This window comes from Pongo abelii, chromosome 10 (genome assembly GCF_028885655.2).
Source record: "Pongo abelii isolate AG06213 chromosome 10, NHGRI_mPonAbe1-v2.0_pri, whole genome shotgun sequence".
NCBI classification, from domain to species: domain Eukaryota; kingdom Metazoa; phylum Chordata; class Mammalia; order Primates; family Hominidae; genus Pongo; species Pongo abelii.
In genome coordinates, this window is record NC_071995.2 from 120,401,839 (window position 1) to 120,427,583 (window position 25,745).

The 25,745-nt window shown below is 52.7% G+C and overlaps 1 protein-coding gene across 1 annotated transcript in view; it reads right to left on the reverse strand.

Moving 5' to 3' along the window:
* Nucleotides 1–25,745, reverse strand: part of KDM2B (lysine demethylase 2B) — a 156,235-nt gene that overhangs the window by 85,774 nt on the left and 44,716 nt on the right. Inside the window, 4 exon segments of the mRNA XM_054528336.1 lie at nucleotides 1,417–1,543; nucleotides 10,740–10,855; nucleotides 22,524–22,677; nucleotides 24,221–24,314. Of these exon segments, the coding sequence (XP_054384311.1) occupies nucleotides 1,417–1,543; nucleotides 10,740–10,855; nucleotides 22,524–22,677; nucleotides 24,221–24,314 (491 nt within the window).

A 25,745-nucleotide genomic window follows, 5' to 3' on the forward strand; every position in this document is an offset into this window, starting at 1 on the left:
TCTGGATGGAGGGGGTGTCTCCCTCACGTTGCCCCTTCTCATTGGCAGATGGACTGGGAGAGCCAGAGGGAAAACAGTGGCAGGAAAACGTAAGGAAGATGTGGGTACTGATTACCCAAGCACCACCTCGAGATTTCCTCCTGTGCCTGCGAACGGAATATTCTTCTTCTGCCCTAAATATCCAAGTGAGAGAACCAACCCTCAGCTTCCTGGCCTGGGGACTGCAGACACTCAGAAAGCCTCTCGCTCTCCCCAGCCTCTGTCCCCGGGGGATCGTGGAGTTGCTGCGATCACAGCAGCTCTCACGCTATTTCAGGATCATTTCCCTTCTCTCCTACCAGGCTGGGAGCTCCAGAAGGGCAGGTTGTAGTGTTTTGGGACTTTCCAACCCCCGAATAGCACATCATCAGGCGGGAATGAGGCTCGCGACAGACCTCACAGGCAAAGACTTCCCAGTGAAGGCCCCAGCAGAAACACTGGTTCCCCATCATACACCCAGCCTGGAACCCCTGAACGTCATGAAGGATGGGGCATAAGGGAAGAGATGGAAGAGGCTTACTGCAAAGGGGAAATAAAAAAAGAATCTAAAAATCCTAGAGGCTGCAGGAAAAACTGTGCAGACCCTCAGGGAGACAGACCAGTCTCATCTTTCTATCCCCTGGTTAAAAAAAAAAGATGCTGTGTCTGAGATGCTGCAGACTCTACATCATCCAGGAAAACCCCTGCACGACAACAGCTCAGACACAGCCGAGAGGAATCACGTTCTTCCTCTAGATTGCTGGTCGGGGCTTGCAGTCACAGCCAGATCCAACTTCAGGGCGGGCGTCTGTGAGTCAAGATTCAAGGGCAGAGCCGTATTGTGGGGGGGATGATGTCCCTTTAAGTACTGGCAGCAGGGCAGGGCACTGCAGCAGCTCCGAACACTCTCCTGCTCCTCCAGGCCCGCACCACCTGCCCTGGTCACCCCTCCTGCTGCCTCAAAGACAGCCTTGGGTTTTCGGAGACTGGCTGCATCTCACAGGACTGCTCTTACATAGATAAAAACCCAACCTCCAGTGCAGGAGGAAAAATCAGCTGGTGTCCACGGAAGAGCCAAAAGAACGAGGATTCTCTGCTCTGTGGGGTGATCCTGTTTTAGCAGCCAAGCTCCAGGCGGCTCCAACCTGCATCTGCACAGCCATGGGCTGGAGGCTACACACATGACTCTTTTGGGGATCCGAGTTCATTTTCTTGGACTCTGTATTCCAGGTGGGAAACTGACAAGAATGGCTTCCCCTGAGGGTTTCCTAGGATTCTGCCCAATACACTGATTCAACGAATCCCCAGAACGCAGGGAGTGTCTCCAGGCCCCACTGAGAAAATGATTTCTGCCCCAGCTGTGCAGCCAAGGCTGTGGGCTCCCTCCGGTTCACTCACCAATAAGCATCGACTCCCTCTGGTATTCCTGAGTGAGGTGGGAGCGCTGGGTCACACAGTACACGTATCTCTCCAGGACATACCAGCACATCTCATAGTAGAAGGGGTAACGGAATTTGGGCTGCACCTGAAAGCAAAGACGCAGGCAGGCAGAGGTCAGTTTCCAGAGGGCGAAGGGGGAAGGAGGGAGAAAAGTGCGGGGCAGGCTCCCTGCGGGTGAGGGTCACTGTCACCATCTTAGCGAGAGCATGGATGGTCGGGGGAGAAATGGTGGGGTGCTGGAAGGGAGATGCCGGCAGCATGCACAAATGAGGCGGAGGACGAGGCCCGCATGAGCGCCTCATCTCAAAGGTCCCTGAGCTCCACGCCCCAGAGGTTGGATGGGGGCCACTTGGTGCTCCTGTGAGATGCAGAAAAACAGAATTCTCCCCCGACCTGCCTGCAGAGTGTGGGGGACCTGCAGGTGGGAGCCGCTGCCTGATTCTAGCTACAACAGACATAGGTTCCTCCTTGTTTCTGAAAATTCCTGCACAGATTCTGCTGTTCCTCCCTCTTGCTTGAAAACCAGAAATCAACTTCCAAGCCTTATCCATTTGCAGACAGGTTATGGAGCCTCCTCCTGTTTGTTGGGAGGGAGGCCAGGCCAGCGGACCAATGAGAGTGAGGGGGTGTGGCCTCGCCTACCTCCAGGGGTGGGGCCTTGCAAGGGGCCACCTCCTGCTCCTCCCCACACCCGTCTGGCACGGCGCAGCCTGCATGGCCACAAGGGCTGCCTCTGACAGAGGTCCCAGGTATGACCTGAGACCAGCGTGATGCTGAGCTGAGGGAGACACATCGGGTCTGGAGCAGGAGATCCCTTTTGTCCCACCTCTGTCGCCCAGGCTGGAGTGCAGTGGCACGATCATAGCTCACTCAGCCTCGACCTCCTGGGCTCAAGCGACCCTCCTGCCTCAGCCCTGTGAGTAGCTGGGACTACAGGCGCGCACCACCACGCCTGGCTGGGTTTTTTTGTATTTTTTGTAGAGATGGGGTTTGCCATGTTGCTGGTTGGCTGTTTATCATAGAAGAGGAAGTAAAGGTGGAGACAGCTTTGTGTACTAGAACTGTCAAAAGGCCTGAGCCCCGGGAGATTCCACGGGGGGCAGTTCAGGGTCTGTACAGATGAGATATCACCGAAAGATGGGAAGGAAACAACGCCACTGATGGACCCAACACAAGGATGGAAAGAGGTCCCTGACACCCACACGGGGCCTCTTCTACAGAGGCCACACGATGGTCTCACGCCCACACTCACACCTTGCTCCCTGGCTCTCTTGCCAAGAGGGTGTCTGTGGGGAGAGCCCTCCTCCCCTCCCTGATCCTATGAGAACCCAGGGAGTTGGATGGTGAACAATTACACTCTCCCACCTTCTAATCACACTCCTCTGCCCCTAATATCTTCACTCCCCTAATAGCACTCTCCCATTCCCCCATTCACACTCTCCTAACCCCCATCACACTCCTCACCCTCCTATTCACACTCTCCACCCTCCTATTCACACTCCCCACCCGCCAATCACACTCCCCACACCCCTATCACACTCCCCACCCTCTAATCACACTCCCCATCCCCTCTAATCACATTCCCCATCCCTCTAATCACATGCCCCATCCCCTCTAATCACACTCCCCATCCCCTCTAATCACATTCCCCATCCCTCTAATCACATGCCCCATCCCCTCTAATCACACTCCCCACCCCCGCTAATCACACTCCCCATCCCCTCTAATCACATTCCCCACCCCCGCTAATCACACGCCCCATCCCCTCTAATCACACTCCCCACCCCCGCTAATCACACTCCCCATCCCCTCTAATCACATTCCCCACCCCTGCTAATCACACTCCCCATCCCCCTCTAATCACACTCCCCACCCCTGCTAATCACACTCCCCATCCCCCTCTAATCACACCCCCCACCCCCTAATCACACTCCCCACCCCCTAATCACACTCCCCATCCCCCTCTAATCACACTCCCCACCCCCGCTAATCACACTCCCCATCCCCCTCTAATCACACTCCCCACCCCCTAATCACATACCCCACCCCCACTAATCACACTCCCCACCCCCACTAATCACACTCCCTACCCCCAATCACATAACCCACCCCCGCTAATCACACTCCCCACCCCTAATCACACTCCCCACCCCCAATCACACTCCCCACTCCCGTTAATCACACTCCCCACCCCCGCTAATCACACTCCCCACCCCCTAATCACATACCCCACCCCCACTAATCACACTCCCTACCCCCAATCACATACCCCACCCCCGCTAATCACACTCCCCACCCCCAATCACACTCCCCACCCCCTCTAATCACTCCCCATCGCCTCTAATCACACTCCTTACCCCCAATCACACTCCCCACCCCCTAATCACACTCCCCATCCCCCCAATCACACTCCTCACCCCCAATCACACTCCAAACCCCCTCTAATTACACTCCCCACCCCCCTAATCACACTCCCCACCCCCTCTAATCACATTCCCCACCCCCTAATCACACTCCCCATCCCCCTAATCCCACTCCCCACCCCCTCTAATTACACTCCCCACCCCCTAATCATACTCTCCACCCCCTCTAATCACACTCCCCACCCCCTCTAATCACACTGCCCACCCCCTAATCACACTCCTCACCTCAATCACACTCCCTACCCCCTAATCATACTCCCCACCCCCTAATCACACTCCCCACCCCCTAATCACACTCCACATCCCCTCTAATCACACTCCCCACCCCCAATCACACTCCCCACCCCCTCTAATCACACTCCCCACCCCTCTAATCACACTCCTCACCCCCAATCACACTCCCCACCCCCTCTAATCACACTCCCCACCCCCAATCACACTCCCCATCCCCCTGATCACACTCCCCACCCCCTCTAATCACACTCCTCACCCCCTCTAATCACACTCCCACCCCCATCACGCTCCTCACCCCAATAACACTCCCCACCCCTTAATCACACTCCCCACCCCCTCTAATCACACTCCCCATCCCCTCTAATCACACTCCCACCCCCATCACGCTCCTCACCCCAATCACACTCCCCACCCCCTAATCACACTCCCCACCCCCCTAATCACACTCCCCACCCCCTAATCATACTCCCCACCCCCCTAGTCACACTCCCCACCCCCTAATCACACTCCCCATCCCCCTAATCACACTCCCCACCCCCTCTAATCACACTCCCCCCCAATCACACTCCCCACCCCCTAATCACACTCCCTGCCCCAATCACTCCCCACCCCCTCTAATCACACTCTCCACCCCCAACCACACTCTGCCACCCCCTAATCACACTCCCCGCCCCTCTAATCACACTCCCCACCCCCTCTAATCACACTCCCCACCCCCTCTAATCACACTCCCCATCCCCCCAATCACTCCTCACCCCCTCTAATCACACTCCCACCCCCATCACACTCCTCACCCCAATCACACTCCCCACCCCCTAATCACACTCCCCACCCCCCTAATCACACTCCCCATCCCCTCTAATCACATTCCCCACCCCCCTCTAATCACACTCCCCACCCCAATCACACTCCCCATCCCCTAATCACACTCCCCGCCCCAATCACTCCCCACCCCCTCTAATCACACTCCCCACCCCCAACCACACTCTGCCACCCCCTAATCACACTCCCCATCCCCTCTAATCACACTCCCCGCCCCAATCACTCCCCACTCCCTCTAATCACACTCCCCACCCCCTAATCACACTCCCCACCCCCCTAATCACACTCCCCACCCCCTAATCACACTCCCCACCCCCCCAACCACACTCTCCCACCCTCCCCGAATCACACTCCCCACCCCCACTGCCCTGCTCTCTGCTGACAATAAACAGGTGACATTCCCCATCTGAGACAAAGACAACTAGAAGCAGACCTCGGTTCTCCTTTTGCCCTAAAACGCTATTTTCCTGCATTTCTCAAAGTGCCCGTCTGGAAAAGGCCCAAATCCAGCGTCTCTGAGAGTCCTGGCTCTCACTCAGCTCCCGGCCTCGAGGCCTCCTCCCACTGCGGGGCCTCCTCTCTCCGCCTGCACACTGGGTGGTGGGTTCTGCCTGCCTCTGATGGATGGAATGCTTTGGAATGGGATCATGGCCACCACATGCTCTTCAGGCCCCGAGGGATGCACGGAGTGGGGACCATCATCTAGCGGTTTCCTTGGCTCCAGCTCCTTTCCTGAGGACCCCAGTTTCAGTGCTGGGAGAACAGTCATCTTTTCTCATAGTTACTAGATCGGTGCCCTCTGGAGTTTAAAAAAGAGGGGCTCCTAGGCATGAAGCAAACCTTGATTTCCTATGAAGAAGGGTTTAGGGGACCTCAGCCCCACCTCTATTCAAGAGAAAGGGACAAAAGATTTTGGAACGAATTACCAATACTTAAAAAGCAAGCTGAGGACGGACAGACCTCATCCACATTTCCTGACATGAGACTTGATTGGTAAAACTCTGAAGTCGGTTTTGACTTTTGAAATCTTTTTGACACCTTCCGAGCCACTCTGCTCGGACACCACGACCACCTGGGAATCTTTCTAAATTAGGGGAAAAAAATTGGGGGGGCTGCATTTCAGGAGGGAAAGATAAGTCTCCCTTCTTTGTTGCTGAACCCAAGGGAAACCAGCTGGGTGAAAACAAATGCTGATGAAGGAATTCAAATTTATTTTTTTATTTATTATTTTTTTTTCCAAGAGAGGACTGCGGGAAACAAAAATTTGCAAAGAATTGACTTACAAACAGGTTGTCGCCTTCCACCCTTCGCCTTCAAAAGGTTTCAGCCACATGCCTGGGGACATTAAACATACGGTTGCTCAACATTATTTGTTGACAGACTCGGAGCCTCACCAAATTGAGTTAACCAACGTCAGTCCAAAACAAAAGGCAAGGCAGTCACAAGGCATGCAGTGCTCCCAGCCTGCAGGTCATCCGTCTACCAGAGGACCTCAGGGCCCACTCAGCGGCACCTGGCCTCAGCCCTTCCTCGGAGGTCCAAGTCATCTTCAAGCTGAGTGACCTCAGGAGATGACAACAAAAGGATTCTCGGGTGTATCTAGAACTCCCAGGTCTCAAGGACTTGAAAAAGTCAAAATGTGAGAGTGGGTGGAAGAGTCCTACAATTTGTTTTTCTCCTGGAAAAAAAAAAAAAAAAAATCAATGGAAAAAAAAAAAAAGTCCAATGGTGGGGGGAAGGGGAAAGGGAAGGTAAATTATTTGCAATTTCCAAATAGATTAAGTGGCTGTGAGGGAATGGGGCGTGTCAGCATTACCTTTTCTGGGAAGGCTGCTTTCACTAGAGCCATTGGGGGGGGGGAAGATAAATAAAAGATAAATATAAGAGAGATGGCAGTTTAATGATCATTTGGACCATACCTATTCCTTATCAACCTAACTGAAGTTAAAAGAATGTAGTGATGATCGAGATGTTGTCTTAAGTATCAAACGCACAACATATCCACTCGTTGCTGTCACTCTTCCATCACTCTTCACAGCTTCAGGATGAGGGGAAGGGGAGATTTCATCTACAAGGGTTGGGGAATGGAAATCCACCAGTCCCCAAACACCTGTATATGTTTGTGCCACCTCATGAGCAGTGACATTGCAGGATGGGGTCACCTATCATCTCGCCAGAAAAATTTAAATGGTGAGGGTAAGACACAGCTTCCTAGGGAACCCTGGGGTTCCCTAGTTTAGATAGGGGTCCCCACCTTGGGCCACAAAGGCAAATTCTTTTTCTTTTTTTTTTTTTTTTGAGATGGAGTCTCGCTCTGTCGCCCAGGCTGGAGTGCAGTGGCTCAATCCAAGCACACTGTGACCTCTGCCTCCTGGGTTCAAGCAATTCTCCTGCCTCAACCTCCCGATTAGCTGGGATTACAGGCATGCACCACCGCGCCTGGCTGATTTTTGTATTTTTTTAGTAGAGATGGGGTTTCACCATGTTGGCCAGGCCGGTCTCGAAATCCTGACCTCAGATCATCCGCCCGCCTTGGCCTCCCAAAGTGCTGAGATTACAGGCGTAAGCCACCGGCGCCCAGCCAGGCAAATTCTTTTTCTAAGACAAAGCCACACCATGGAGCTTGGAGACTGATGGTTCCCTCTGTCCCACCTCCTGCATTTGGTTTCCAGGCAAAGCCATGTTTTAGGACTCTTAAAACACTTTTTTTTTTTTTTTTTTTGAGATGGAGTTTTGCTCTTGTTGCCCAGGCTGGAGTGCAGTGGTGCAATCTCAGCTCACTGCAACCTTTGCCTCCCGGGTTCAAGCAATTCTCCTGCCTCGGCCTCCCGAGTAGCTGGGATTACAGGCACACACCACCACGCCTGGCTAATTTTTGTATTTTTGGTAGAGACGGGGTTTCACCATGTTGGTCAGGCTGGTCTTGAACTCCTGACCTCACATCATCTGCCCACCTTGGCCTCCCAAAGTGCTGGGATTACAGGCGTAAGCCACCATGCCCAGCCTTTAAAACACTATTTTTAAATGGCCATAACCTTCTTAAGAAAGCTCTCAGGGCTGTAAAGAATGAAGCTGTAGTGAGCTGACAAAGAGCCCTGGCATCTTATCTGGTTCCAGAATTCTCTCCCCAGTGCCTTTTGTCTGCCTTGGCTCCTAAGGCATAAACAATTGGGCCTCGTAGCCAAGCCCCTCTCCCAAGACCAGAAATCAAAGCAGATTAAACAGCCTGCCGCTGCTCCCAGCCCAGTCTGCCCCAAGCCCCCACTGCCAGCCTGCTTCGGTGAAACCAGATGGGGTGCCCACTCAGGGGAAGGGACAGTAGGCCCCGGTGGGGGAGGGGACCTGCCATTCTCAATGAGGACGTGATATTCCACATAAGCTCAGTGTGACGCTCAGGGGTCCGGCCAGCACCCTGCCAATCGTCGTGGGTTGGGGAGGGGATCTGGGCTCCTAAGGGAACCATGGGGCCCAAATCCACTGAGTTTACAATTGAATTCCCAGGGGGACGGGGTGGTTGTCCAGCAAGTTGCTACAGCCTTTAGAGATCCCAGCCTGACTCCGGCTTTCAGGAATTGCCTGGAAAGTCATGGGCCTGACTTCTACTAGATTTCTCCATCTCTATTCCACACATCTGCTCATGCACAAACTGGCCTGTACTCCAGGACAGGCCAAAGAACAGTTGGCCAGAGCCCCAGACAGCATTGACCCAGTCTGTGAGATGACCGCTTGTATCCAAACAGTGCCTTTCTCCTGAATGGCATGGGGCGGCTCCTCCAGACCAGGGCGGGGGCTGGCCTTCCCCAGGTGGGATGGGGATGGTGGGCTACAGAGAGGCGGGGGGAGAAAGTCCACAAAATGATGGTCTCCCATGGAGCCCCAGCCCAGGTCTCTGCAGATCTAGGCATCTCTGCAGATCTAGGCGTCACGTGTCAATCTGCACTGGTACACATGCCTCGCAACATCTGACCACCGAACACTGCTCCAGGTGGTCGCCAGGAAACCCCCAGACAAGGGCCCGCAATGCTGGGACTGTTCAATGTTCAGATACAAAGGCGGCAGCTAATATTTTGCTCATGTATGTGATTTTGTGCAAACCAAGGCTGAAAACAAGACCAGGAGAGACAGGGGCTTGGTAAAGAGCAGGTGCCCTTGTGAGACCTCTCCTTAGATCTATGCAGAGCAACACCTCACTGGGGCAAAAAGCCATCTCAGAGGCAAATCCCAAGAAGAAATGGTGTGGTCTGGCTACAGAATGGAATATTATTCAGCCATGAAAAAGAATGAAGCTCTGGCACACGCTACAATGTGGATGAACCTGGAAATCATTATACTACATGAAAGAAACCAGACACAAAAGGCCACATGTTGAGTGACTCCATTTACATCAAATTTCCAGAACAGGCAAATCCACAGAGACAGAAAATAGATTAGGGCTAGCCAGGGGAAAGGTGGGGAGACACAGGAAGTGACTGCTTGTGGGTACAAGGTTTCTTTTTGGGGTGATGAAAATGTTCTGGAATTAGTGGTAATGATGACACAAGCTTGTAAAGATACTAAAACCACTGAATTGTATACTTTGAATGGTACATTTTAGGGTATATGAATTATATCTCAATTTAAATAAAAGAAAATGAATATTTGAATAGCTGTGTTGAAACAGGAACAAGTAGAACAAGAAATGGGCCTTTTTGCCCTAAGTCTCTGGGTTTTTTTTGTTTGTTTTTTAGTATGAGACAGGTCTGGCTCTGTCGCCCAGGATGGAGTGCGGTGGCGTGATCTCGGTTCACTGCAACCTCTGCCTCCCAGGCTCAAACCACCCTCCCACCACAGCCTCCCAAGTAGCTGGGACTACAGGCGTACACCACCACGCCCAGCTTTTTTGTATTTTTGGTAAAGATAGGGTTTCATCATGTTGGCCAGGCTGGTCTCAAACTCCTGACCTCAAGTGATCCACCCACCTCGGCCTCCCAAAGTGCTAGGATTACAGGAGTGAGCCACCGCGCCCGGCCCCAAGTCTTCAGTTTTGGCCCAGTTTGGGACCTGCCTTACGTGCCTGGGGACATGTGATCAAGTCCTAGCACAAGAAAGGCCGTGGCAAGTTCAAGCCACTTGTCCTTTTCAGGGGACACTTGTGGAGCGAAGGACACACATCAGTTACCTAAGCCTCCGCCCTTGGTCGCAGGACATGGGGTGAGTGAGGGAAACTTGACGTCTGGGAAACTAGCACTGTCCGTCAAGAGCAGAGAAAAGCCTCGGCCCCAGGAAACTAGAGACGTCCCCAGCAGACATGGAGACTAGCTCAGAGACAGTACCCAGAGGGACTCAGGCACTGGCTTCCTCAGGGCCTCTCCTCAGTCAGATCTGGGGTCCCTGGGAGAACACATAGCCAAGACCTGACCTCAGACCAGGCCAGGCCCTTCCAAGGTCCACACCCATCCTCCAAACAACAGCGACCAAATCCCCCTAATCCCTCACACCACTTTCTCCACGTGAGAAGGAGGAAGAGGCAGGGTCCCTGAAATCTCACGGTGCTTTCTCAGAGACACTTCCTCTTCCACCCAAGGGGGTTTTGGCTGCCCCCAACCTGGAGGTGAACAGAAACTCCAGGGCCTCCGGGTGGGGCTCCCACAGGCATTCCCCTGCCCCCTGCCCTGCAGAACCAGGACTGAAGCCAGCTTGAGAGAGGGTGCAGGGGGGAGAGGGGAACCGTGGAGGACTTCAGCATGACCTGTCCCACACACCGAGCACCGGCAGAGCTCAGGGGCCGGGCGCACATGCGAGGAGAGAAGGGAACCTCCTTACCCGTGTCCTGTCCTCGATCTCGTAGATCCGCAGCTGCATGGGCACGTTAAAGCTGTGCAGGATGTTTCCGCCGAACACCAAAGAGTCTACAGGGGTGTAGACAGCATGGATCCAACCTGGGGTGGAAAGGGCAAGGAGAGGATGAGCCGCTGGCCCCTGTGGGCTCCCACACCTCACAAGGCTGCAGGGAGGGAGAGCGAGCGTGCAGGAGGGCGCAGAGAGTGGAGAAGAGCAGCCAGGGCCTGGGGCAGCGGCGCCCAGCAATGCCTGCTGCAGAACGCCCAGGCCTGGGCTGCCAAGAGGACTCAGACCTGTAGCCTCGAGCAGCCACTGCCTGGCTCAAGTCAGGAGCTGGGAAGCTGCAGATCAGCCCCCACTTCTTGAGGACTGTGATGACAAAAGCTTCCTCTGGGGACCTGGCTGCAATGGCCAGCAGAGAGGCAGGCCCTTTCCCCACCTCTACGCGGGCCATGGAGCCTCGCCTCCCCTCCCAGGTGGCACATGTGTCCAGAGTCTTTCCTCACCATCCCAGAGGGGTCACAAAGGATGGCTCAGAACCATGACGCAGGAGTGACGTCTTGCCAGAGCTGCAGGACCCAAGCACTTTCCTCCACCCAAGTCCATCTTCTTGTCATCAAACTCCGCCCAGGCCCCTTTCCATGTGGTCTCCTTGGTCACACAACGCCTGCATGTCCCCCTCAGCTCTGCCCTCCACTCTGCCCCACAGGCTGCTGGTAAGTCTCTCCTGCAGCTTCTCACAGCTGGGAGCCGCAGTTTTTCATCTCTCCCGGCTCCCAGCCTGGAGCCAGACACAGTCACCATCACAAGGGAAATGGAGGCAGGGTCAGGTGTAGTGGTGTGCACCTCTGTGATCCCAGCACTTTGGGAGGCTGAGGCGGGAAGATCGCTTGAGCTCAGGAGTTTGAGATCAGCCTGGACAATATAGTAATACCTCATCTCTAAAAAAAATTAAATAAATAGCAGGGCATGGTGGTGCACACCTGTGGTCCCAACTACTCAGGAGGCTGAGGTGGGAGGATCACTTGAGCTCCAGAGGTTGAGGCGTCAGTGAGCTGTGATCACACCCCTGCACTCCAGCCTGAGTAACAGAGATGACCATCTCAAAAAGAAAAAAAAAGAAAAAACGATAATAGAGGGCCTACCTTGTGCCAGGCAGAGTGGTCTAAGGGCTTTCCGGGCCTTAACTCATTAATTCTCATGAAATCCCTAAAAAGTATATACTATATTCGTGGCCGGGTGCGGTGGCTCATGCCTGTAATCCCAGCACTTTGGGAGGCCGAGGCGGGCAGATCACCTGAGGTCGGGAGTTCGAGACCAGCCTGACCAACATGGAGAAACCCTTTCTCTATTAAAAATAAAAAATCAGCCAGGTGTGGTGGTGCATGCCTGTAATCCCAGCTACTCAGGAGGCTGAGGCAGGGGAATCGCTTGAACCCAGGAGGCGAGGTTGCAGTGAGCCGAGATCGCGCCATTGCACTCCAGCCTGGGCAATAAGAGTGAAACTCTGTCTCAAAAAAAAAAAAAAAAAAAAAAGTATATACTATATTCAACCTCAATTTACAGATGAGGGCCAGGCACGGTGGCTCATGCCTATAATCCCAGCACTTTGGAAGACCGAGGCGGGAGGATCACCTGAGGTCAGGAGTTTGAGACCAGCCTGGCCAATATGGCGAAACCCTGTCTCCACTAAAAATACAAAAATTAGCCAGGCGTGGTGGCACATGCCTGTAGTCCCAGCTACTTGGGAGGCGGAGGCATGAGAATTGCTTGAACCCGGGAGGTGAAGGTTGCAGTGAGCCAAGATTGCGCCACTGCACTCCAGCCTGGGAGATAGAGCCAAAAACAACAACAAAAATTACGGATGAGGAAAGTGAGGCACAGAAAAATGAAGTCACCTATCAGGATTTTGAGCCCAGGAAGTTGGGCTCCGCATGGTCCATGAAGGCTGGGATAAAGCCCCTCATTCACTGGGACACACAGCTACTGCACTGCAATTCACAGTGGCCATACTGCAAGTGCTCAGGTGACATGTGTGTGGCTCCTGGCTGCCGGGTCACACAGCGTGGGGCAAGGGGATGAGCAGGAGGAGAATCAACCCCAATTCACAGATGCTGAAACTGAGGGCACAAAGGGGGAAGCCACTTGCTGAACGAGTCACAGCTGGCAAGCGACAGCAGCTCCGTTTTTAGCCACCACGCTGCACAGCTGCTGCTGCATCAAAGGTTCTGCACAGGCCTGCAAGTCCCGGGGGACAGGCTGGGAAATACAGAGGGGAGGCAAAAGGAGAAACGCAGAGAGAAATAAGGACAAGGGCGGGCAGAGGCGGAGCAACTCACAGTGAAGGACAGAGGAGGGTCGGCTGGGGGAAGGGTGCAGCAGAGGGAAGGGTGGCGGTGCCCCAAGACCCTGCACCTTGAAGGGCCTGGCCCTGGAGGCCGCTGTCCCCTCCTCTCCCGGCCATGCACTTTATTCTTTTGCTCTGAGGAAAATTACAGTGACTGCCTCTGCCCCCCAAGCCCGAGCGGTTCCAGTCTCTGTCCTCCAATGAAACACGCCAGCCCTGGATCATGGGTGGTCACCGCTGCTGGGAGCAACGCTCCTGCCTGGAAGACAGCACAGACTGCGAGGCCACTGCTGGCATCTACAGTGGACACTCAGCCGCTGGCCCTTCCCACCAGGGCAACGTGTGGAACAGAGCTGGCCATCCTCAGGGAAGAGCAAGGGAAAGCTCATCACCAGAGCCCAATGCTGCCGGGTACAGGCACGAGGGCTTTGCTTTAGGGAACCTCATTCTGTGCCTGGCTCCCCGGGTCTCTGGCGTGAGCCATGAAAGGCAGCTGCTCTGTGTGGTTGCAAGCAGCCGTCCAGCTCCCCAGCTTCCCACCCAACAACCTTCACCCTCCTCTGCACAGAAGCATGGCTGCCGCCCTGAAAGAGCCTCTGTCTCCACATCCGCTTCAGTCTCCTGCCTCTGCTGCCTGCAGGCTGACCTCAACATTTCCATGTTTCCACCAAGTGGAACCATGCTATTGAATGCTGTTATTGTCGCCATCCCCGTTATCCTAGCAACATTTCCTAAGATTGGGACTCGGGACCACCGGGTCATGCGATGCACAGGCAGGTGCATCTTATATGGCCCCACAAGCCCACCTCCCTCCCTGCAGAAAGCCCAAGTCCAGGGACTGGGGTTCCATCCTGTCCCCTCCACTCCCCTCCCTTCTGGGGAACTTGGTGAGGGAGTCCTGAATCTATATAAGCAATTGGCATTGGTATCTGTGGTCGTCTCAGTCGATCACAAGGGCTCTGGTAGAGGATGGTGCCCACGTGCATCTGGCTTTCCCAGCCCTGGACTCTCCCTGTTCTCCTGGCAGGTGCAGAGGCCAACGCACCTGACTTACATCTGTTGCCCTGACGCGTGAGGAAAGAAGAACACAGAGGAGAGCTGCTGCTGCAAGGAGGGGGCAGGGGATCTGCATGCCCAGACACTCAAGGGATTCTAGAAGCTTTTACCCACTCCCCTTCCCAGCCAGGGCCTCAAGGGTGGGTCAGGCAGCCACCCCCGGATTAGCCGCCACTGCGTCCCTCCCCCAGCTCTGCTCACATCTGCTTCATTACCCACACGCCTCCCTCAGGAAGGAGGCATGGAAATAACAGTGTTTGTGGGCCCCATCCGTACCCGCCCTCCGATGGCCTCTCGACAGCCCAGGAAGCATGAGAGCCGGTGTTCCCAGGCTGCTGCCTGGGCTAGGAACGCTGGCATCTGCCTCCTGCTTCCAGCCAGAGTCATCGACAATATGAAGGCAATAAACAAGGCTATTCAGGCCAAGCGACCAGGGACAGATGTAGTCATGGATGGGAAGCCAGTGATCCACAAAACAGCACATTCTCTGGGACCTGAGGGGGCCCAAGAAGGGCAGCGGGGGCACGTGGGGCTCACCCACAACCAAGACGCTCAGGACTCAGAATCCAAAGGCCCCACCCACATCTGCTTCCACCTCTGCGGCTTTGGCAGGAATAAAGCCAGAGGTCTCAGAACTGGGCAAGGGGCACCTCACAGACGCCCACAACCCAACCGGACCCTGGCTTCTCTCACCGACATCAGTGAACTCCCTGCGCCGGGCCAGGATCAGGAACGACCCTGTGGCTGCTGACATGAAGTAAGGATACTCTCCCTTCAAGGACCTCATAGTTGGGACCAGGGGCCAATTACTTCACGCCACCCCGTGTTTAAAAATGGGGATATTTCTTTTGTTGTTGTTTTGTTGGTTTTTCGTTTTTTTGAGACAGAGTCTTACTGTGTCACCCAGGCTGGAGTGCAGTGGTGCCATCTTGGCTCACTGAAACCTCCACCTCCCAGGTTCAAGCCATTCTCCTGCCTCAGCCTCCTGAGTAGCTGGAATCACAGGCACGCAAATTTTTAGTAGAGACGAGGTTTTACCATGTTGGCCAAGCCGGTCTCTAACTCCCAGCCTCAGGTGATACGCCCGCCTCAGCCTCCCAAAGTGCTAAGTGCTGGGATTACAGGCATGAGCCACCATGCCACGCCAGTACATTCCATATGACAATCTGAAATGCTGCCTTCCCCCTAGAAAAATAGGAAGGTCTGGATTCCCACCTGGCCCTAGCTGGCCTGGCTGAGCAGGTACTGCCCAGTTTCCCACGGCCCCAACCCGTCCAGTCCCCTTCCCTGCTTTAGACCCATTTGACAGATGGATCGTCTGAGGCCCAACCACGTGACACCATTAAGGAATTGCTTATCAGACTTGCTGGAGTGTAAGAAATACCTGGGGCTATCATGATATTTGGGTCTTCAGTGGTTCTTTCTAGAATGCAAGCATGGGAAATAACTTTAGGCCAGCCCAAGTCACAGATCCCTGGGTCTTCCCCAGCCACTGCCATCCCCACTTATATGACAAATAAGGTCCCCATACTGGCCTCTGCCACCTGGCTGGACATGCTGCACTCAGGAGGGAGGGGATCTGTCTTATGTCCCCTCCAAGGCCCCCTACATCATCTGGAACCAAGTGGGCCCTTAAGAAAGTTTGTTAAATGAAGCCAAGACTGGTAGCTCACACCTGTAATCCCAGCACTTTGGGAGGCCAAGGCAGGCGGATCACTTGAAATCAGGAGTTTGAGACCAGCCTAGCCAACATGATGAAACCCTGTCTCTACTAAAAATAGAAAAAATTAGCTGGGTGTGGTGGCACACACCTGTAATCCCAGCTACTCAGGAGGCTGAGGCAGGAGAATCACTTGAACCCAGGAGGCAGAAGTTGCAGTGAGCCAATATTGCGCCATTGACCTCCAGCCTGGGTGACAGAGCAAGACTCTGCCTCAGGGAAAAAAAAAAAAAGTTTGTTAAATGAGCAAATAGTTCTCACATAGTCAAGAGTCAAGAAGGAGGACCAGATCCCAAGTCTCCTGACTCCCAAGCTACTAGGGTCCAAGGTAGGTATACTTAGGAATATGTGTTTTCAAAGTAGGCACACCTGGGTTCTTGCTCTGACCTGGTCACTGTGAGATCTTGGGCCTTAGGTATTTGCTTTATTTGTTTAAAAAAAAAATGGTGTCACATGCCTGTAATCCCAGCTACTCTAGAGGCTGTGATAGGACGATTGTTTAAGCCCAGGAGGTCAAGGCAATGCTGCAATGAGCTGTGATCACAACATTGCACTCCAGTCTGGGCAAAAGAGCAAGACTATGTCTCTAAAACAAAATTTAAAAATTTTTTTAGCCGGGCGCAGTGGCTCACACCTGTACTCCCAGCACTTGGGGAGGCCGAGGCAGGCCTATCACCTGAGGTCAGGAGTTCAAGACCAGCCTGGGCAACATGGTGAAACCACGTCTCTACTAAAACTACAAAAATTAGCTGGGCGTGGTGGTGCTTGCTTGTAATCTCAGCTACTCAGGAGGCTGAGGCAGGAGAATCACTTGAACCCAGGAGGCGGAGGTTGCAGTGAGCCAAGATCGTGCCATTGCACTCCAGCCTCGGCAACAAGAGCAAAACTCTGTCTCAAAAATTAAATACTTTTTTTTTTTTTGAGACGGAGTCTCGCTCTGTCGCCCAGGCTGGAGTGCAGTGGCGTGATCTCGGCTCACTGCAAGCTCTGCCTCCTGTGTTCATGCCATTCTCCTGCCTCAGCCTCCTGAGTAGCTGATACTACGTAGGCACCTGCCACCACACCCGGATAATTTTTTTTTTTTTTTTGTATTTTTAGTAGAGATAGGGTTTCACCGTGTTAGCCAGGATGGTCTCAATCTCCTGATCTGCCCACCTTGGCCTCCCAAAGTGCTGGGATTACTGGCGTGAGCCACTGTGCCCAGCCTAAAAATATATTTTTTTAAAAAAAGGTGGGGAGGCCGGGCACGGTGGCTCACACCTGTAATCCCAGCACTTTGGGAGGCCGAGGAGGGCGGATCACGAGGTCAGGAGATCGAGACCATCCTGGCTAACACGGTGAAACCCCATCTCTACTAAAAATACAAAAAAAGTTAGCCAGGCGTGGTGGCAGGTGCCTGTAGTCCCAGCTACTCAGGAGGCTGAAGCAGGAGAATGGCGTGAACCCGGGAGGCAGAGCTTGCAGTGAGCTGAGTTCGCGCCACTGCACTTCAGTCTGGGCAATAGAGCGAGACTCCATCTCAAAAAAAAAAAGTGGGGAATATTAAATTTTTCCATAAATGTTTGCAGAGAAGATAAATAATGTACACAAAATGTTCACTGGATCAAGCCATGCTACTCCAGCCTGGGCAACAAAGTAAGACCCTGAGTCAATAAAATAAAATAAAATTTGTAAATGTTCATTGCTTATAATTGTTAAATATAGCTCACCTAGGCTGGCACAGCCAGAGTGGGGAGGCCGAGCCCGCAAATGTGGCCAGGATGCTCCCATAGGCCGGGTTGAGTTGGAGGAAAAAGACATCACCTGGTTCACCCCAGGTACTTAAAGTTTCCAACCTCCTATTCCCCGGGAGTGACTTCCACTTCCAGCTTTCCTTACTGATTATTAAAAGGCTAACACCTGGTGACCCCTAGGCACTGCTGACTGTGGCCTTGATGTCCTGACCCTGACGCTGTATTCTCACCTCCTCTGCCTCATCAAGGTATGGCCAGCTCGGCAGGGCAAGCTCAAACCCCTTTCTGCAGGTCATTCTACTCCTCAGTCACCTTCAACAGTCTTCCTCTTCCAGGCAGCTCTCCTAGGTTACCTAAGAATAAAGCCTGAAGAATAGCGCCATTTAAAATTTTCCTTGGCAGCCGGGCGCTGTGGCTTATGCCTGTAATCCCAGCACTTTGGGAGGCTGAGGCAGCAGGATCACTTGAGGCCAGGAATTTGAGACCAGGTTGATCAACATGGAAAAACCCCATCTCCACTAAAAATACAAAAATTAGCCAGGCCCGGTAGCGTACGCTTGTAATCCCAGCTACTCAGGAGGCTGAAGCATGAGAATTGCTTAAACTTTGGGAGGTGGAGGTTGCAGTGAGTCGAGATCATGCCCAGTGCACTCCAGTCTAGGCAACAGGGTAAGACTCTGTCCCCAAAAAATGAAAAAATAATAAATAAATAAATAAATAAGGTCTTCCTTGGATTCATAGCTGAATTCTATCAGACATTCAAAGACGACTTGGCAAGGCAGGCAGATCACCTGAGGTGAGGAGTTTGAGACCAGCCTGGGCAACATGGTGAAACCCTATCTCTACTAAAAATACAAAAATTAGCCAGGCGTGGTGGCACATGCCTGTAATCCCAGCTACTTGAGAGTCTCAGGCTGGAGAATCGCTTGAACCTGGGAGGCAGAGGTTACAGTGAGCCAAGATCGTGCCACTGCACTCCAGCTTGGGTGACAAGAGTGAAACTCTGTCTCAAAAAAACAAAACAAAACAAAGATGACTTGGTACCAATCCTGTTGACACTATTCCAAAAGACAGGGAAAGAGAGAATCCTCTCTGAATCATTCTATGAAGCCAGTATCACCCTAATACCCAAACCAGGAAAGGACATAACAAATAAAGAAAACTAAAGACCAATATCCCTGATTAACATAGATGCAAAAAACCTCAACAAAATACTAGCTAACTAAATCCAACAGCACATCAACAAGATAATCCCTCCATGATCGAGTGGGTTTCATACCAGGGATGGTTTAACATACACATGTCGATAAATGTGATACCCCACATAAACAGAATTAAAAATAAAAAAGTCACATGATCATCTGAATAGACACAGAAAAAGCATTTGACAAAATCCAGCATCCCTTTATGATGAAAGTCTTCCTAAACCATCAGCATCCTGTGAGCTTTCAGAGAACTGAAGACTCCATGAACCACGGACTGGGAGGCGTGAGGTCAGTGTGGCAGGAGGAGAGGTGCCTAAGGTTACACTGTGGCGATGAAAACTCAGGTCAGAGGTGGGAAATGCCAGAATTTGATTCTCTGCTTCAATACAGAAAAACTCCCATCCAAGGAGCTGCAAACCCTTCCTGGGTTTCCCAAGACTCTCTCCTCAAAGCCACAAATCAAGTACCACGAATCTCAGATGTGTGTCTGTATGTGGCTCAGAGGGTGTGAATGCTGGAAAGAATCCCCAGGCCTGGGGAGGACCTAAAATACTCATCTAGGGGCTGGGCGCGGTGGCTCATGTCTGTAATCCCAGCATTTTGGGAAGCTGAGGCGGGTGGATCACTTGAGCCTAGGAGTTCGAGACCTGCCTGGACAACATGGCAAAACCCCGTTGCTACTAAAAATACAAAAATTAGCCAGGCATGGTGGCATGTACCTGTAATCTCAGCTACTGGGGAGGCTGAGGCAGGAGAATCGCTTGAACCCGGGAGGCGGAGGTTGCAGTGAGCCAAGATTGCACCACCATGCTCCAGCCTGGCGACAGAGCAAGACTCCGTCTCAAAAAAAAAAAAAAAAAAGGCCAGGCGCAGTGGCTCATGCCTGTAATCCCAGCACTTTGGGAGGCCAAGGTGGGCAGATCATGAGGACAGGAGATCAAGACCATCCTGGCTAACACAATGAAAATGAGTCTCTACTAAAAACACAAAAAATTATCCAGGCATGGTGGCAGGTGCCTGTGGTCCCAGCTATTCGGGAAGCTGAGGCAGGAGAATGGCGTGAACCCGGGAGGCGGAGCTTGCAGTGAGCCAAGATCGCGCCACTGCACTCCAGCCTGGGCGACAGAGCAAGATTCCATCTCAAAAAAAAAATAAATAAATAAAATACTAAGCTAGGTCAGTGGACCCCAGTCTCTGGTCCTTTAGTTTTCACTGGTTGGAAACAGAATGAGAAAAACTATCAAAGTTAAAGTACTATCCTTTATTCTGACATTTTATACTTGTAACTTTTTTAGTGTCAGAATAGACCATGGGGTTTGTTGATCTTAACACCCATCTTTAGCAAAATTACAAGTTGGCATCTCTGTATCTGTTCCTAAGTTTTTTTTCACTGGTCCATGAAATCAATGGCTGGGAACCGCTGAACTATGCTGCACCCTCCCTCCCACCCTACCCCACCCCTGTATCTCAGAGGGTGGCAAATTCTAACTGTCCCTTTTCTACTTCCCAAAACTCCAGGGAAAAAAATCCTGGTATCTCAATGCATGACCCTTCAGGCCAGAAGTCTTTGCCAGGACCTAACTGGACTCCTGCTTGCAGCAACTCAAATGCACATTTCCTCTTCCTGCCTTCAATAGACAGCCACGCCCACACCCCTGCTGCCACGGCTTCTCAAGACCTCCCTCGGCTTGCTTAAGTCACCAACATCAACACCCACGCCATCCCACACAGGGGAAAAGTGATGAGCCACCTCCCAGCTCTGCATAAGGCCTGGACAGAGAGACTTAAGGCCTGCTAGGCTCAGAGGATGGGGTTGGGAGGGAACTTGAGGGTCCCAGAGTTCAGCTCTACCCCACCCCCATTGTAGAGAGAGCTGAGGTGCAGAGACAGGAAGAGACCAGCTAACGTCGCAGAGTCAGCAGCAAGGCCAAGAGCCTTCCAGCCAGCCTTTGAATCGAGGGCCAATCCAGCAACACCTGCAGAGTGGATTGAGCACAGCTTAGAAGGAGGATACCACCTCCTTCCCGAGTCTCCACTACTCCACATCTGCCAGGGTGTCCCCCATAAACACTGACCACCAAGTGCAGTTCCCTTCCATCCCAAGCAGGGGTCGGTCCCTTCCCTGAGCCAAGCAGGTCTGAGGACAGACCTGGGGCCATGGTAACAAAGTCATCCCTACACTAAACCCTGCCACTTCCAAATCCCAAATCTCCCTAATAGGGAAGTCTCTAGTTTCTGCCCAACTTTCTAGAAGCACCCAGGTGTTGGAGGCCCCATCCCCATAGCAGGAACTGCTACGACAACCACCACTAGTGCTTGATGTCCAGACCTAAGACCAGTTTCTAGCCCAACTCTCAGAAACATCTTAGTGGCCTCAAAGGATACTCCTATCCTCTGGTCCAAGCTTCCACTCAGTTGTAGATTCTCTGCAAGCACCTTGAGTCATCCATATCTACTTTCTACTTGTATGCCTCCAGTGACAGGGAGCTCAATACCTAACAGAGCAAGTTATTCCAGCACCACTCGGCTATACTCCTTTCAGGAGACAATCCTTCACCTGGCTGACTGCAGTTACCATATGCCTTCACTTCCTCATGTAAAGCAACCCAATTCCTCCTTCAAACGCATCTCACCTGATGTGGTTTCCAGACACACTCACACCCCACTTCAGGTTGATTTAACCTCCAAAGTACAATGACCAAGAGGAACAAAATCTCCTTCCTACAGGCTAGGTGCGGTGTGGCTCACATCTGTAATCCTAGCACTTTGGGAGGCCAAGGAGGGAGAACTCTTTGAGGCCCGGAGTTGGAGACCAGCCGGGACAACATGGCAAAACCCCATCTCTACTAAAAATACAAAAATTAGCTGGGCATGTTGGCACACGTCTGTAATCCCAGCTACTTGGGAGGCTGAGACTTGGGAGGCTGAGACTTGGGAGAACCCGGGAGGTGAAGGTTGCAGTGAACCAAGATCACGCCACTGCACCCTAGCCTGGGTGACAGAGCAAGACTATCTCAAAAAAAAAAAAAAAAAAAGCACAACTCCTATGTGTGGCCTGAACCCCTCCCTCTACACAGCAGGACTATCACCTCCCTCATCCTAGGTAGAATGCTTCCATTAATGCAACCTAAGAGATAATTCCCTGACACCTAGGTCATCAGCCACATCTACTAGTGACTGAGCCAGGAACCAGCCAAAAGCCCTTAGTCCATCTCCAGTGAACTGGAGGCAAGGAGATCTTAACTCACTCAGCCCTCATGACCACCCTGGGGAAATCTTAATCCCATTTTAAAGATGGGAATACCGAGGCACGAAGAAGTGAAGTCACAGCCCCTAAGTGGCAGATCCAGAATTCCGCCTGAGGCCGTGCAAAGCCCTTCCCCAGACCCTGCCTCAGGGCAAACCCACCCCCATTACCCAACACACAATCTCCAGAGGAAGTCCTGCACAGGCATTTGAGTCTCCCCTGAGAGGGCCCAAGGCCTTCTCCAAGGGAGAGAGAATTCCAGCCCGTAGGTGGTAGATACAGGTGGGATGTGAGGGGAAAACTGCACGGCTTTTCCCTCCAGCCCACGGCTGGCTCCCCTCGGGGACTGCCAATGGCCTGTCAAACCCACCAGGCCCAGAGCAACCCTCAGGGGGCCTCAAACCCTGGCTCAGGCCGCAGGAGACTCAGGGAGTCCAGAAAGAGCCCCTGGAACCTACCAGAAGGGATGAAAAATGTGTAGCCCTGCTTCAGCTCAATTCTTTGGCATCGTTCCACACGGTCTCCCAGAAAGATGTCACTCTGTTTGCCTGACAGCACCCACTCCTCGTACAGCGCCAAATTGTGCAGCGTTGGAGGAATCAGCCAAAAAATCTTGGGAGAAAACACAGGCAGTCAGCTGGAGACCCAGGCCCAGACGAGACCCAGAGAGAGGGCCCCACCTGCCTGGGGGAAGGGGAGGGGGGCGAGACAAGCTGTGTGTGGGGTGGGGGGTGTGGAGAGATGGCAGATCCATCCCTCTGGACTCTCTGCAAGGCCAGGTCCATAGAGCCTCTGGAGAGGCAGGAAGGGCTGTGCCCACCTTCAGGGAACCTCCATTCCTGCTGAAATCCCAGGATGGGATTCCTTCCTGGACTGGGTGGGACATGCTTTCTCCCGAACCACAGGCTTGTCTAGGAGATGGGGGAAGGAGAGGAAGGGAATTTCCTAAGTTGTAAGATAAAATAGCCCAGTAAATAAACCCAGCTTGTGCATACTTTGGAGGAGGAGGAAAAACATCTGGAATCAAGTGGGTTGACTTCCTCCCAGAATTTCTTCCAACACGTTCAGTTAAAACAAACGCACATGCAGACCCAGCCAAGCAGGGTGGCACAGGCGTATTTTCAAGAAGCACCCACCTCCATCAAGGACACCCACATCCCCACGTGGACACGCAACAAAAGCAGACACAGGGAGCACCCTTAGCATTCTGTCCCCAGTGCAACATGTTCCTAGAGGCAGGTGGTGCTGGCAACTAGACTTTGAAGTGAAAAGGTCCCAGGGCAGGAGCTGAGATGACAGGCAGGGAAGATGAATGCTGGACGTTCTCGAGCCAAACTCAAGCTTCAAATCTGGCCCAAGGGGCTTAGAACACCAGACTGGGTGAGTGGAGCAGGCCTGCATGGGTGACTAGATGTGATGTAAAAGGGCTGAACTTGACCTTGCCCTCCAGAAGGAGGAGGTGGTTCTAGGGAAAGAAGCGACCCTGGGCCAGGAGCCATGGCCCACGCCTACAATCCCAGCACTTTGGAAGGCCAAGACGAGAGGATCACATGAGCCCAGGACTTTGAGAACAAGTCCCACCTACTCGGGAGCTGAGGTGGGAAGATCGCTTGAGCCCAGGAGGTGGAGGCTACAGTGAGCTGTGATTTCGCCACTGCACTCCACCCTGGGTGACAGAGCAAGACCCTTTCTCTTAAAAAAAATAATAATTAAAAAAAAAAAAAGCTGGGCGCGGTGGCTCACGCCTGTAATCCCAGCACTTTGGGAGGCCAAGGCGGGCGGATCACGAGGTCAGGAGATCAAGACCATCCTGGCCAACACGGTGAAACGCCGTCTCTACTAAAAATACAAAAAATTAGCAGGGCGTGGTAGCAGGCACCTGTAGTCCCAGCTACTCAGGAGGCTGAGGCAGGAGAATGGCGTGAACCCAGGAGGCAGAGCTTGCAGTGAGCCAAGATTGCACCACTGCACTCCAGCCTGGGCGACAGAGCGAGACTCCATCTCAAAAAAAAAAAAAAAAAAAAGTAATCCTTAAAGTACTCCTGGGGCAGGGCTGGTTGGAGGAGGGAGGTGGGAGGAGGGAGAAAGGTAAGTGAGCCCCTCCCCACACAAACAGCTAGAGATGCATAGAAAGTTAAAGGCAACTGAAACTCACCTTCCCACCCCGGAAAACATGGTACCAAACGGAAGTGCCTCCAAAGTCGATGTGGAAGTCGGTGAAACAACCTTTCACGCTCATCAGACAGTACCTGCAGCACAGAGGCAGGGAGACAGAACACAAGTCAAGATCTAAATCACAAGACGTAAGCAAAGGACTTCAGAGGTCCTGAACTGGCGCCCTTTTATAAACGCTGACGCTGGGGAATTTTCTTTTTTTCTTCTTTAAAAATCCAAATGTAATCGGAGTTCCCCACGGGGGAAGCCCCTGTGATCAGGTGACAAATCTCAAGCACTGGTCGCCTACCTACCCCAGAGGCTGGGAGCGATATACTTGTTTTCAGGTTCTTGTGAGAAGTGGCAACCCACAGACCACTTTACAGGTTCCCAACTGGGTGGGTTTCTACCTTTACCCCACCTCTGCCCTCCCCCAGTTAGAGGCTTCCTCTCTGCTCCTTCACAGCTTGGATACCTGCAGTTCTCCCAAGCTGCCAGCCCCCTTTGTAGCAGCTGGGCCCCCTGGAATTCAGTTGTAAACCACCTGCACAGCTTGCCAATTACCAGTCCCCATTCATCTCCTCATTCATTCAACCAGAGGTCCAGCCCCAAGCCAGCTTTGGCCTTGAGAGAAATGCATAAGAATGCAGAAGACCCCTGCCCCTAACTATGCGACACTCCTAAAGAAGCAATGAACAGGGAAAGTTAAATGACCAAAAAAAAAAAACCACACACAAAAACCAAAAAAAACAAAACTGCAATTGATTGCCAAGTAAGCAATGCAGCTAGAAAAGTAAGGGGGGGTTCCAGCCCCAAAAGACCACGCGGTGTCTGGTCCCACGTATACAAAACGTGCAGAGTAGACAAATCTATAGAGACAGAAAGCAGACTAGTGGGTGTCAGGGGCTGGGGGGCAGGACAATGGGGAATGACTGCTAATGGGTACAGGGTTTCATTCTGGGGTGATGAAAATGTTCTAAAATTAACTGTGATTGCAAAACTCTGTGAACATACTAAAATCCGTTGAATTGTACACTTTTACATGGGTGAACGGTCTGTGAATTATGTCTCAGTAAGGCTGTTATAAACAAGTAAAGAATTTAAGAGAAATTAAATTGGGGGTGGTGGCCACGCACAGAGGAAGAGAAGGAGGAGGAAGAACTTGGACCTTGGAGGCTGGGGCGGGGGAGTGAATCCAGGGGAAGCAGGATGGCCAGCAGCCATCCCCTTCTCAGTGCTATGGAGGGCTGGAGAGCCCACCCTTCCTTGCAGAAACACCCAGGGCTCCCCTCCTCCCTCATCTGCTGCCCTCTTAGGAGTGGGGCAGAGCTTAAGGAGGAGGGGGCACAGAGAAGGCTTCCAAGTCCAGGCCTGGCACATGACGGTGCCAGGGACCCCTCCCTGCCACTTGCCCCTTCCCACAAGAGCCCCAGGTGGCACGGATGGGCAGCCTCCCCACCGCTCACGCCCATGCACCTTGGCACCTCCGGAGCCCGCAACACATGCTTACCCCACTGACCTCTTTT